Here is a 14,497-nt window from a genome sequence, read left to right on the forward strand (position 1 = left end):
GCAGTTGCGATTTTGCTGTTTCAAATGAGAGATACTCTCTCATATAAAGTTCTTACCCCAGTCACATTTTATTGTGATGTACTGCATTCCACTTGTTTTGCACCAGCTTGAATAAAGGAACCTTTATGTCTGAAGTATTTGTTAACAAATAGTCTATCAGTGATAATCTCTGCACTGAGATTACGCTGAAAAGCGTTCAGTAATTTACCTCCGTCTCCATCGCCTCCAACTGCCTGCTGCTGCTCAAATTTTGCTTTAAGCTCCTGTTGGGAACGCAGGAACCTGGTTTGCTTAGGAGCAGCTGCTGACACTTTGACCCATTCTTCTTCCAGTTCTTTTAGCTGCCAAAGGGAAAAGAATCATCATATCTGAGATGTTTTGTACATACCGCAGACAAGACACCCTTCACAGAAAGCAACAGAATGTTCCCATCTCAAGTCCAAGACGTTGCTATCTTTTAAGTTCTTTCTCCTGCCACCAACGAAGTCACTTGCTGTTCACACTCACTGTTCAGAAGCTTTTGAGTTAGTCACATAACACAGCATCATCAACAAAAATATCAATGCAAAGCATTTGCATAAGAACAAACTGTAGAACAGTCAGAATGTTGTGCAGCCTCCGTAGAAGGTTTAAAATAAGAATGGCTGAGCACAGAGGAAGATTCTTGTTATATCCATGCTATTCTCAGATAGTAAAATGAAGATGAAACATAACATGCTGATACATTTGACGGGACAGTTTAAAAAACAAACAAAAATTATACCTTGCTCCAGGAAGTTACTGCTTTCCACCCGAACACAATTAACACAAGTGGGTAGTAGAGAAAGAGTCATTAATAATTTATGAAGTTTTCCAATAATGGACTGTTCCATCTCCAATAGCATAGTTATCTATCATAATGCAATGCCACTTCCCAAAGTACAGCAATCACGCAAGAAAATTGAGCAGAAAAATTGTGGACCTGAAAACTTTCAGTGCAGGAGTCTTTTACACAGGAAATTACTTGCCCTTGGGTTACATCCCCAAGACAAGATGTTTTACTTTTCCAAATCTCCTCCTCGGTTTCAGTACGAACAACAATAAAACATTGTCCTGTCTTTTCAAACAAAGAGGTACTAAACAGTAAGTTAAAAATAATGCTTCGTTAATGAAAGTTCCAGTTTTGATTTTTAAGGATGACCAACACCACAGGATCAGGGAGGGCGATTATATGCATGTGTAGAAGTGTTTTCTCAAATGTGTGGATACAATACTACCTTCTGCGTACCTGAACAGAATTTATATTCTGCAACGGAGGTCTCAGTGCATCCCTTATCCAACGGTAGATCTCCACAGCAAGGAGTTTGGCTTCATCTCGAACAGCCTTTTCCCGAGACTCAAATAGTTTTGGCAATACTTTGATGATTGGCTTCAGTGAAATTATTTTTGAACCAAATTCACTGAAAGTTTAAAACATGATATAGCATCAGAGCCCAAGTAGAAACCAAGGAGAGAGCCAGCCACAAAAAGATATTTTTTAAAACACAATCTATGACATGCATTTAGTACATACACAGGGATTCTATCATTTACTCAAATCATTTCTCCTCCCCCTGCCCCCCCCCGGTGTCACTATTCAATTGCTGCACAATTTAAAAAATATTTGTCCTATCATAATTACTCTCAACACCCAGACTGGAATTACCAAAATCAGGCCTCTTCTGAAATTACTTCAAAGCACTTACTCCAATCCACTGCCTAAATCTGTTCCCTTGCCAGAAGAGGGAAAAAAAGTGTCCTTAGACTGAAATTTGTATGACCTACTTTTTTTTTTTTTTTTTAAATCAGAATAGAATCTCCTTTGTCTATCCTTGGAGGCAAACTGCAGTAAAAGCATTAGTCATTTTGCTACTTGTTGGATCAGATAATTATAGTAAGCGTGGGTCATCTTCACAGAAAATACACGTGTTGAAATACGTGCTACTGAAAGGACACAATTTTCCCCAGCCACTCACTCTCTCCTGTCAGCAGATTCTACATGTTGTTGGATTTAACACACAACACTTCATTTTTCAATCACTGTTGAATGAAAACACAAGTTTTCTTTTGATACTTATAGTAAGCTGCTTTGGTTCTTAAAGCATATCTAGATCACTTCAGAAGCAATAAAATATTGATTCAGAACCATTTCTCTTCCTTGAGAACTCTAAATTAAACTTTCTAATCACATTTTCTTCTGCTTCTTTTCAGCCAAATTTTTCATGAGAAAGCTAGTCTAGTAAAAACGTCTGCTCAAGTACTGAAACTTGCATCCTTAAGTTCTAAAAATTCTACTGCTAGAAAGATGAGGTAATAAAACATGCAAAACAGGCTCTGGTCTTGGAATTAATGCAAATTAAATGTGAACTAAGAATAAATGAGTGGCCCAATTTTTTTATACAGAAAAAAGAAAAGGGCATATTAGGAAAAGTGGCTATACAACAATAGGCCACCCCAACTTCTCATGCTGTTCTTATCTAATTCATATAACACAAAAAGAAAAGCAGAAGCTTGAACACAAGATAAAAAAACACCAGAAGCTAAACTAGGTATGTACTCAAGCTTCCCAACTAGATACAACACAAATCTTGCTATCAGTGCAGAAACTCTATGAAAGCACAAGCCAACTTTAAAGGAGAAGGTAAGTTAATAAGGCTCCATCAACTAATTTGATCTTGCCATCTCAAACATAATAAAAGCACCATATTAAAAAAAAAAAAAATCTATATTAGTGTTTTCACATGAACTATTTTTTTCAGAAAAAAGGCATTCTGACCATTAATACCAATATTATCTGTTTCTTTTTTAAATAATTCATTACCCATTGGGTACATACACACACAACATATAAGAATTTGATTAAAAACAGTATTTTTCACTCAATCTGCAAAAGCAGAAAATACATTTGAAGGTGAACAAAGATGCTCCACTTTTAATCTTGAAACCAGCTACCCAATCTTAATTAAATTTGTTTTTCAGTAAGTATTAACATCTTTTATTTTTCAGTGAAGATACTGTTATATGGACAGTGGAAACTGACGCAGTTCTGATTCAAAACACATTTAAGTTGTAGTGAGCTTTCTCTTTTGAAAATACACAGTGTAGCCAAAGGGGTTCCTATCAGTGAGAAAGACTTTTTTAAAAAATAAAAACAAATACATTTTAGTTTTCCCTTTGCTGTTTTTCAGAATTCAGAAGAGAAGCAGCACTGTCTGGAACAAGACATGCTAATCCTGCCCTTCTCTTTCAGAGGTCCATTGTAAAAAAGGAAGTTTGGCAAAGTTACCATTAACCAAAGTGATCCTGATGAGGCTTGTACAACAACGAGATCCCTCACATCTAACAAATCCCATGATGCTCTAACAACTGTTGTTGCCATAAAATACCAGTTCGGTATAGATACATCCTATTCAACAAGTCTTTTTAGCCTGCTAAAAACACTAAAGCATCTCCACATTCTACTGGAGTGAAGGGAAGAAAACACACACACACAAAAACCCCAACACACAAAACAAAGTCCCCAAACTAAAAGCTTACCTTAGTGCTTTTCTCAGCGTCTCTATACATGCTACTATGATTTTCGGGTTTTTGTTATCCAGACCCTTTAGTAACTCTTCTTGTACTGCCTCCCCTTTCTCAATTTCTATATACATTAGACATATATCTACACCCAGCTCCTTCGCTCTGGCTTTTGGCTGATTGAACACTTTATTTACAACTCCAGAAGCTACTTCTCCTGTTGTCCTGAAAGAAGGGAGAATGTTACTTTTAGAATGTTTAAGTGAATCGGGTGTCTTTCATTGTTATCCACAGACAAGAGCACACACATCAGAAATATGTATTAGAACTCAGTAGGTCCTCATACAATAGCGACTAAATTCTAAGCTAACTTCAAAGGTAATAACCTTCTGTAAGAGTTGATTTTAACCTCGCATTTAATCAAGAGAACTCCTGCAGACTGAGTGCTATTCTGCGTGTTCCTAATAGTAGGCTACACCAAACAGCGCATACAAGACATTTTCTCAAAAGCATATTTATTAATACACATTAGTTCTGGTCCTTAACTAAGTGTTATCTCCTGGAATTGCACATATTACTGTTAATATACCGCACTGAGAATAAATAGAAATTAATTTGTTGGGATTATTTCAAAGCTTCCAATACGCTCTGTAATGAAATAATTTCATTTACACCACTTGTAAGTTAAGGGGCTTCAAAAAGCTGTTAGATTTTTGAAGTAAGGTTCGGATTTGTGAATTTGTTAAAAACATTTTTATTCATTTTATCAGGTCACTTAAAGCCAGCGGACCAAAACACTGATCAGGTGCAACAGGAGTTTTTATTTCACCCCCCCAGGAGCACAGGCTATTTCATGGGGCTAGACAGCCATGAAATACTAATCACAGAATCACAGAATTGTAAGGGTTGGAAGGGACCTCGAGAGATCATCGGGTCCAACCCCCAAACACCCTGTGAAGAAATTGGCCGCTATGCAGATTCAGATCGGTTAAGCTAGATGCAACACCACATAAACATGATGGTTGAATTATAGGAATATCACTCAGGAAAAAGCCTCCCTGTACACACAGACTTTTAAAAAAAAAAAGAACAGGGATTCCAATTCGCAACATCCATATCACCAACTTACTGATCCTCTGCCACTTCAGAAATCTTTATTACTCTTGAACAGTTTCTTTGAACATTGTTATCACATGGCATTATGTAAGCAACTTCTGACACATTAACATGCACATGGAGACCATCTACAAGAAAAGCCTGCCATTCAGCAAGTTTTCTAGATCTGAAAGCTAATCCTGCTCTCAACAGTAAATACCAGAGTTATTCACAGCCACCGTAAAATTCATCTGCAGACTCTCAGAGATGCACATTAAACTCCTAACAGCCTATTGATAGCAAGGAAAGGCTACTTACTTCCCGGCTACATGAGCATTTTCAACATAAGCAAGCGCTGCTTCCAGTCCTTTCAACTGAGCCACTGCATTGGAGTCTGTCACAAATTTCTTTATCAACCCAAGATACTTGGACCATTCAGGACTCTTCTCATCATCTATCTTCTGGAAGAGCTTAAGGGCTTCTTCATAGCCATTTAATCTGGCTTTCCACAGCTGGAAGCAAAAGTCAAATGCTTTAATATTGTGCTAGCACAAACCTTAACTCACCAGTCTTGCTAAGTACTTCAATCATAGTTGAAGGCGTGCTCAGTAAGCTGGCATCCTTCGGATTTATCTTCAATGACTACATGAATAACATGCAACAGGACAAAATACTGTTTTCCTGTCAACTACGATCTGGATAGAGAGATGCCAGTACGCCCCACTGCTCTTCATAAGCTCTAGCAACCACCAATGAGTAGGTGTGATCCCAACCATAGTTTCAGCTACAGATGAGTGATCTCTCCACATGAACAAGTACGCTGATCTTTCAGCACACAAGCTTATGCCGTACAGATTATCATGCAACTAAATTCTGCTTAATAGATGTTATTCCACCTCTAGGCTGAACAGAACTGGTGCAGTTTCAAACCCGTTATACACATGCTATGCAGCTACATTACCTATTTTTGGTGCAAATAGGTATGGGAATACCACTGACTTACCACAGCATAGATATACAAACCAAATAAGATATACACACAGATATACAAACCATAAGCCAAACCCAAAGAGAAGGTGTCCTACCTTATGTTCACATTTCTGGTCAATGGGCAGTTTCATCCACTCACTGTCGTCCCCCATTGTTAATTCAGGTTCTCTCTATAATTACACTAATTCCTGCGGAGACAGAGACAAGTTAGAACACAGAAAAATACACGAGGCGTTACCTGCAACACAGTTGAAGAAAGAAAAAAAAACTGTTCTGGATCAAATCTTATAGCCAATGTGAAACCCATGCTCCCAAGCTTGTAATTGTATTTAGGTATGTACTAAGACTAGACCGCTACTCTTTTCACCCTGCGAGGCTACCAGAAGCCACTGAAGATTAAAGAGCAGTGCACTTAGCAGTATTTCAGATATTAAAAATCTCAATCTGTGAAAGTTTTAGTAAGCTGAGATAAAGCATGCAGAATATAGCCTTGTCTAAGCTTGAGAAATAACGTACTACAATGAAGGAGCTGAAAAGAAATGACTACCCATCAACACCAGAAAACTGACTCTTACTGACATGTGCTTTCTGCAACAGGTGGCATGAATCAGTGTTGAAAAAATAATCGGGTGCTAGTGTGAGGACAGCCATTTTAACCACTTTACAAACAGCACATCTGAACTGAACAGTCCCAAGAGAAGAACAAAACCCCTTTTTGCTAGCTATGCCCTTATGTCCTAATTCTAACATAACCAGCATTGCCAACTGTCAACAAGAGATCAGTTTCTTACTTTCTGTAGGCTGAAAACATCACTCATTCAAGTTTGTAAATGTTTTTCCCCCCTTATTAAAATAGGAATACTGACCATTAGGGGTATGAGATGAGATCTCGGGCTTAAGGCCCATCTTAGACATGTTGTACAACTAATACAAACGCTCAGAGAATATGCTTGAAGAGAAAATGAGCAAAATGAAAACAGCAGCAGCAATGAGAAGACTCACAGCACTATTTATACAAACGAATGAAATCAAACCAGGGTAGGAATAACACATTCTGGTACACCAATTCAAATCCACAGGAAAAAAAGAGCAAGACTCCGAAAACTGGTGGCCACTATATTCAATAACTCAACTCTACTGGTATATAAATACCTTCACTAGCAGAATTCTCCTAATGTAAATTCAGCCTATGCCAGCAAAACCGCATACTTCACCTACAAAGTGCTTCACTTACAAAGTACGCACAGAGGTTCTCCGTAGCAAAATAGGCCCTAGAACAAGGAGCAGAATTTCATCAGTGTAAGTTAATATAAGCAAGTCCTGCAAAGCCATCTGTCAGCCACACAACACTCACATACAGCTAACGCAATAGGAAACGAGGCTAGCAATACTCCACAGCAAAAAATGAAGCTGCATTCACGTTAAAAAACACTCTTCAAATAGCTCATCTAGTCAAGGACGCGGGAATGCCCTGATGTGAATGCAGTTACAGGAGCAGACTCTCCTTTTTTAATCCGTTAAGTTAGCCTTGCAGCCAAGCAACATCGGGAGAGACACAGCTTTGCTGGTATAAGCTGCATTTGCATCAGGAACACCTTTAACTTAACGTACCAGTACAGAAAAAATGGGGGCACTTCCTAAGTGCGGATGCAAATCACAAATAGAGCGCTCTCTCCCAGGCTCACACACACTAAATGCACTCCATTTATTCTTGTCAAGGGTAAGGAGTTAAGTAGTTTTCAATCTCACTCAGGAACTTGGAGGTAGTATTCAAGCCATTCCCTGTCTGTATCCTTTTGTTGATGAAAGCATAAGAAACCAACACAAGGACAAGAGGTACTCTCAGGTAAAACAGGAAAAGGAATAAGGCACTAACATACCTGCCAGCAGCTCAAACACCAGAATACAAAGTTTTGACAGCGGTACCACAACAAACCCTCATTTACACCCTGTTTGCTTGGAAACCTGTCAGCAACGCGAACTCCCCACCTCAGCAGTGCAAAGGAGCAGTTTTCTCTCCAGAGACCTGTTCCACCAGGGAAACTCTTAGTGCAGGTTAGTGATACCTTGCTACAACCCTATGATCAGTTCAAATGCTAAATCGGGAGCAGCTCCACTAAAAAGCCTTGGCCATTGCAAGCCTGATACAGATTTCCAAGTACATTTTTTTTTTAAACCTTTACACGCTGACAATAGTACACTGCTACAAAGTTTGACCCCTGGCTTGTATATCCTAGTCATGCATTACAGAAACCAGGAGAAAAAGACCTAGCACTTCCTTCCCAACATCATGAGGTACTCACCTTGCGGGAATGGGGAGGGTAAAACAGTGCATATATTCCCACCCATTTTTTTCAGTCTGGTCAAGTCAGTTCCCCTACTATTTTTAATTGCAACATCTACAACTGTTACTTCAATTATAAAATGGGTTAAGTTGCCTTCTGCGCTGAATCCTGCATCTAAAAATAGCGATACAATTATACGTCCCCTCCACTAACTTACAAATCCCTTTGGAACAGGCAGTTTATCAGGATATAACAGTCACAGAGGGAGAGCTCCCTCAAACATCACTTCTCTCCAGCTTCAGCACTGTTCACACCTGCCCTAATCCCAAAACCCTGCACTGCCTGTGTCTTGCCTTTACCAGAATAAGAGACTGTTGTTTCTCCCTTCAATTAAATCACTCGTTCCCATATGTTCAGAAATGATCCTACTTGTTTTTTTTTTTTAAGTTTCTTTGCAAAGATATGTAAGCTTCTTCCATCACTTCTCAACACGAGATAGCAAGTAGCTTCAACTCTACAATAATGCAGCTACATTACGTTACTACCAGTGAATTCGCAGCAACAAAGCGTTTGACCTATATAGCTTTCTTGTGAGCACAACCAATTTTACAGCCTTGTAACAGATTTAAGTCTTTCTGTAGCAACACTCATTTTGGTAGAATACAGTCAATGGGACCTCTGAAGTGACTGAACCATCAAAATAAGTTTTGTGAGAGAGGCCTGTTATTAACGTGGTCAACAGAACATTTACAAAAGCAAGTCAGCTGAGCAAGCTGCAACGGAGAGGAACAAGAAATCTTCCCTGACAGTTCTTGGCAGGGCAAACTCTTACGCTACAGAGCAGTAAGAAAATGAAGACCAACAAGGAAAGAACAGGGTATCTTTTAAAGGGAGACAATATAAAAGCAGCAAGAGCAGAAAATATTTAAGGCAGCACAAATGCAAGAAATTCAAATGTAAAAGTAAGAACTGCCCACTGGATGTAAGCGTAGGAAACAAATTCATCAGCGCATTAGGAGAATATGGGAAAGTGACACTGCAGGAATCTTTGGCTTAGCTACACACTGATCTGAAAAGTTCCCAACTCGGCCTCTAAATAAATGCTTTCTCTGCTACAATTTTTGAGGGCTGAACAGCATCAACCTTACAGGACACTGCTAAAGCAAAGCCTCTGGATGTAAACATTCTGATATGTTGTATTTTGAAGCACATGTTTATTACCGGTTCACTATATAGTATCATGAAGCTTCAGCTTCCAGACCATTTTCCCATAAAAAGCTCATTGGCAAACTAGGGAGCCATTTTGTGCTAAACAAAAACAGACGTTTATTGATACTGATTGTCCACTTCTCCCTACCCACTTCCACCTACTGAACATCACTCTTGTGCAAGAACAGCTTTTAAGTCATCAAAACTCTTGATGCCAAAGTAACCTTCCCAGAAGGTTTACCCAAAGAGATTAAGTTCAGAGAAAGCAAGGCAGGCCATTTTCAAGGCAAATTCTGTTTGAAATGTTCCTACATAGTAGAGCACGTACTTGGAAAGCACAAAGCTATATGTCACACTTCAGTTGAGACCACGCTTCTCAGCGGACAGTTCTCTGCCAGTACAGTCCAGTCTTCTCAGCACACAGAATTTTTATTTGTTTAATGGCAGTTTTGGGTCATATTTGCTCCTTGTCTCTTAAAAGATGAAGTTTCACTGCCTCAGAAGTTTAGCCCAGCAGAATTTCTAGTACTTCCCTACTAAACCTTTGGTTTGTTAGCTACAGTATAACAGGGCTTAAAAAAAAAAGTTGAAAAATTCAAGTAACCATAGCATAGATAAATTTTTATTTTAAACACAACTCAGACACATCGAGTATGCGAATCGAAGAACTGTAGCTTAGTCAATGAAACAACGCAATAGGTTGCTTTAGTAAATTCCACAATCAGAAGGAAAAATGAAGTCCAGCTACTATTCCTGAACTAAAGAGGCCTGCAAAAAGCCGAAGAGAGTCAGAAGAACTTTGTCATGCTGACCATTTGCTTTCCAGCTTGTCCACAAAGTAACGAGCAGGTCTAAAAACATACACACACACAGAAGAGAAACCACAAAGGCGGCTATCTGCTGCTTAGGCCATAAAAATTTCCTGTTTTAGAGGCTGGCAATTTCAATTAGAAGATGTGAAATACATAGGCTCCTGATGAAGGGAAAGCAGGGCCTCAGAATAATGAAAATTAAGTAGGCGAAATACACGGTTCAAAGGAATTGCTTTGCAGGCTGTGGAGTACATTGCACGGCTCCAGCAGCACTGGAATGGCATACAAGAGTAAACAGCATTACATTCTCTTGCCTGCTCTAATGCATTTGTCCTGAGCTGGCTCAGTGACATCTTAATAGCAAAGCTGGTAAGTTATTGGTGAGGGAGACAGCTAATTTCTCTGGAATATATTTCAATGCACAGTCCCCTCAAATGACTTAGGTGCATGGAAACAACAGCCTCAAAGTGAGAGACAAGGCAAAACAAACCGACCTCCTGCTTCCAGATCCATATTTGTGATCACTAACCACATGGGCAAACCTGCAGCAAAGCCAACCTTACACAGCAGAGAGGGGCTGTGGGGAGAAGGGCACCGCGGGGGCAAGGCTGCGCGCCCTGAGGCGACGGTAAGGGCGGATGGCTGTTATGAGGGGCGGCGGCAGGGCAGCGCCTACTGGCTGCAGGCTCCCCAGCCCCTGAGGCGTTGACAAAGCAGGCAAGGCCCCCGGGATGCTCCCTACGAGGCCGGCCGGGACCGCTGCCAAGGGAAAGCCCCCACGAGCCACCCCGCAGGGCCCCCTCCGCCCGCCGCCCTGCCGCCAGGAGGCTGCCCCCGCTCCCCGCATTGTCTGCGGCCGGCCGCCGCCTCGCCTCAGCGCCGGGCCGGGCCCTGCCCGCGCCTCCCCCCGGGCCCCGGCCTCCGGGCCCGGCCCCGCTCACCTGGCAGCCCCGGCCCGGCTCCGGCGGAGGGGAGGCAGGGAGGGAAGGGCCGAGCCGGGCCGGGCCGGGCTGGAAGCGCCGCCCCGCGGGCGGGCGGGGCCGGGGGCGCAGCGGCGGTGCCGGGGCGGGGAGCCGGCCCCAGCCGGGCCAGACAAAGGCGGGCAGGGCAGCGCCGGCACCCCGCGGGCACGGCGGGCGGCGGCGGGGGCCCCGCGGCCGGCGGGGGCGCGATCGGCGGCTCCCCTGGGCGAGCGGCCCCCGGCGGCTGCCCGCGGCCGGGCCTCAGCACCGCCTGCCCGGCCCGGCCCGGCCCCGCGCAGAGCTGATTCATCAGCGGCGGCTCCCGGCCGCACGGCCCTCCGGCAGCGGGGCACGAACGCGCCCCACAGCCTCGGACATCCACAGACAGCCCAAACGCCCCGCGATCCCTCAGCTCCGGAGGCTCTTTAAATAAAGCCACGGCAACGCCGCCCGGTGCGAGGCGATGTTTAAATTAAACGCGAGGGGACGGGGCTTTATAACCCCGCTGCTACGCGGTGGGCCACTGACAGCCCGCCTCAGAGCGCCAGCTACCGTGGTGAGGGCTGTACGGGTCCCACAGGCACACGCTATGTCGTCCCCAAACCAGCCACGGCCTCAATCCCATCCTACTCCAGCAGAGATTTCACAAAACGTATTAAATATTTTATAGAGAAATTAGCAACGTAATGTATTGTGTTTCTTTTAAGAGACAGAAGAGCACATCCAGCTGGAACAATGGGACAGAGGAGAAATGGGAAGAGGGAAAAAGAAACAATCAGATAATCACTGACTACGACTTAGAAAATCCTAATTGCAGGGTTTACAAGTATTTACGTCTCTCAAGGGTCCTTCAAGTCATACGCCCTGCACAACGAAATCTCCACAAAGCATTCAGATCAACTTCCTAATTGCATGCACAGTGCAGGATGTTCATAACCGACCTACAAAGGGATGAACAGAGGTGGTGCAGTCAGCAGATGACAATTATTCAGGGTATGAGGGAAAAAAGAAAAACAGGATTGACTGAAAAAGCTCACAACGTGACAAGTGAATTTCAGCTGTAAATTCATCACCTCACACACAGAGGCACGAGAGAAAAACAAGTCGTAACATGAGCAAGTCAGGTTTTTGGAACTGACAATGAAACGGGAACAAGATGTCAGAACTGTACAGTCTATACGAGATTAGCAGCTCCACAGTGGCACAGGCCAGGTTTTTGGGAAACACAGGCCCAGATTACATAACTGGCCCACATCAGGCGAAGGACAAGAGTCAGCACAGAACCAAGTCCCACAAGTACAAGTCACACGTGCATGAGAACCAGCAATACCCATCCATTAGCACGCATTCACTTTTTTATATTAAGTTAGCAAATGAGAAGTCTTGCATCAGTGCGGATTTAAAGCAGTCTGACTCTAATTTCCCATGCCTCCAAAACCCAAGTTTCATCTATTTTTGTGCAGGTGCCACAAATAGTTTTTTCCATAGCAGGTCCCCTAGTTAACGTTCCCAAATTTGTATTCTTTAGAATTACCTTCAATAAGCGCATCTACAACACTTAGTTGACAACCAGCTCACTGTACTTAATTACTGGTTTTGTTGATACTACCTTGATATATTGATTTCTTAGTGAAGCTTAAAAGCTTTAAGCCTACTGCAATTGTCTAAAGGAGAAAAAAGGCGTGTCTACAGGTTTTGAATGGAGGAAAATGACAAGAACATGAAAGTTTTGAGGAAGGCCAAGTTTGAGGCATCAAAATCCTAATTTTTGCCCAACCAACCAAACCAATCCAGGACAGCAAAAGTCAAAACAGTAACTGCAGCTTGCACCCCACAACTCTTCTTTCTGGCTTGATGCTATTGCAAATTTTCAATAATAATAGATTTCTATTAGTGGCCTTTCATAATAATTCAATATTTGAGACTAGCAGCATTTGGAAACATGCATCTTTACAGTTTCTAATTAAGAACTAATTAGCACTTTAATTGAAAGTGCAGAGCAATGCCTTCTCCAACACAGCAGCAATAAGGGAGGAAGGTCTCCCACAGCTGGCAGCCCAGCATCCTGACAGCTACTCCTTCCTTCCTCACCTGCAGAGGGCAATTTGTAATAGTACCGTGGTTTAGCACAAGCACTGGAGGAGTTAATACTAAACGCAACATAAGAATCATATAAAAAAAAAAAGAAATCCTCAACATAATTAGATAGCTGATACACACTGAACAAAAATCAGACAGCAAGTTGTAGCAGAAGAGTTTGGGGTGCTTTGGGGGGTGGTTGTTTCTTGTTTTTTTCGTTTTTTATTTTAAACAGCAGAGACCAGGTCTGCTTGTGCTGTACAGAAGTTTCATCGCCCAGCCCCTGCTGCACAATCCCGTGGGTCCCTTGCTGGGAAAACTCCAAATTCTGGAGGCCCCCCCCAGCAACGTGAAAGCTCCTGCGTTAAGGAGGATCACAAGACTGTGACTCAGAACCAGAAAGAAGCCGACAAGGAGAGGGGTGGGGGGATCCCACACTCCTGCCAGCGACAGAGGGCTCGGCAGGAGGCACCTTCTGGTGACGGGCCCAGGGGATGGAGGACCAGCACCTGAGCCGCAGAAGCGTTCGCGGATTTTGCCGTAAGATCGTCATTATCTCGGGGGACGTTTTCCCCAGGTGACTCGCGAAGGGAAGCCATCCCCGCGCGCAGCCTCACGAGCCAAGGGCTGGGAGTGACGGGAGGCCAGCAAAGCGCCTCCGTGGCGGGGCTCCAGCAGCGGGCCGAGCCCGACCACCTCCCAGGAGGGACCCCAGTACCTTCCAGTACCTCCCAGTACCTCCCAGCACCTCCCCGTCGCGATGCCACGAGCGACGCAGCCGCGGCCCCCTCAGGCCCCAGCCGCCCGCACGGCGCAGGCCGCGGCCTCCCCCGCTCCCGGTCCCCCCCTCACAGACGCGGCAGCGGCCCCGGGGGCAGCGGGCGGGCCCGGCGCCTTCCCGCAGGGGGGGCGGCAGCACCGCTCCGGGGCCGCGGCCCCCTGACAGGGCGGGGGACCCGGCGCTAGGCCTAGCAGAGGGCCGGGGCCTACCTCAGCCCCAGCGGCCTCCGCGGGCCCGGCGGAGCGCGGCGGGAGGCGGCGGCGGGGGCCCGGCGGTGCAGGGGGGCGGGGGCGGCTCTCACCTGGCCGCCGCGGGTCGGGCGCGGCGAGTGTCCGGCCGCTGCTCGGCGCCGTTTGAAATCGCTCCCCCCGCCCGCACCTCCCAGTGTCCTCCCCGCCCGTTGGCCCGCGCCGGCCCCGCCCGCTGCCGCAGCCGCGCGCCTCATTGGGCCGTTTGAATCCGGCAGCGGCGACGCCGGCGCGGCCCGGCCCGGCCCGGCCCTGAGGAGAGCCCCGGGGGACCCGGGGAGGCGGCTTCGGGATCCGCAGGGTCTTCCCCTGCCCCTGTGCCCCCCACACCACTCAAGGGACGTGCATTAAATAAAAAATGAGGTGTCAGAATAGTCGTGCGTGGCCTCACTGTGATCACTCCTGCGCTACCTCATAGGTTGTGTAGGAATAAAGCAAAAATATTTGAAAACGTGTTGGCGTTTTTGTTTCCCACCAGACACAGACAGCAGGGAATAGA

At 44.6% G+C, this 14,497-nt stretch overlaps 1 protein-coding gene across 8 annotated transcripts in view; it reads right to left on the reverse strand.

Annotated features, from left to right (window-relative positions):
* CKAP5 (cytoskeleton associated protein 5) overlaps positions 1-14,180 on the reverse strand; it is a 51,580-nt gene extending 37,400 nt beyond the window's left edge. For 4 of the 8 annotated variants that reach the window (XM_066998727.1, XM_066998726.1, XM_066998725.1 and 1 more), the window contains exons 1-6: positions 14,052-14,180; positions 5,718-5,810; positions 4,951-5,144; positions 3,556-3,762; positions 1,268-1,439; positions 209-341 (exon numbers count right to left, since the gene is read on the reverse strand). In XM_066998727.1, the coding sequence (XP_066854828.1) occupies positions 209-341; positions 1,268-1,439; positions 3,556-3,762; positions 4,951-5,144; positions 5,718-5,774 (763 nt within the window). In that variant the 5' untranslated portion in view covers positions 5,775-5,810; positions 14,052-14,180. Of the gene's footprint in view, positions 1-208; positions 342-1,267; positions 1,440-3,555; positions 3,763-4,950; positions 5,145-5,717; positions 5,811-6,856; positions 6,876-10,869; positions 10,895-13,959; positions 13,981-14,051 lie in introns of those variants that run through there. The other 4 variants (XM_066998728.1, XM_048065263.2, XM_048065261.2 and 1 more) reach the window with 4 other exon arrangements.
* Positions 14,181-14,497: the final 317 nt, after the last annotated feature.

The sequence above is a fragment of the Anser cygnoides genome, chromosome 5 (assembly GCF_040182565.1).
Source record: "Anser cygnoides isolate HZ-2024a breed goose chromosome 5, Taihu_goose_T2T_genome, whole genome shotgun sequence".
NCBI lineage: Eukaryota > Metazoa > Chordata > Aves > Anseriformes > Anatidae > Anser > Anser cygnoides.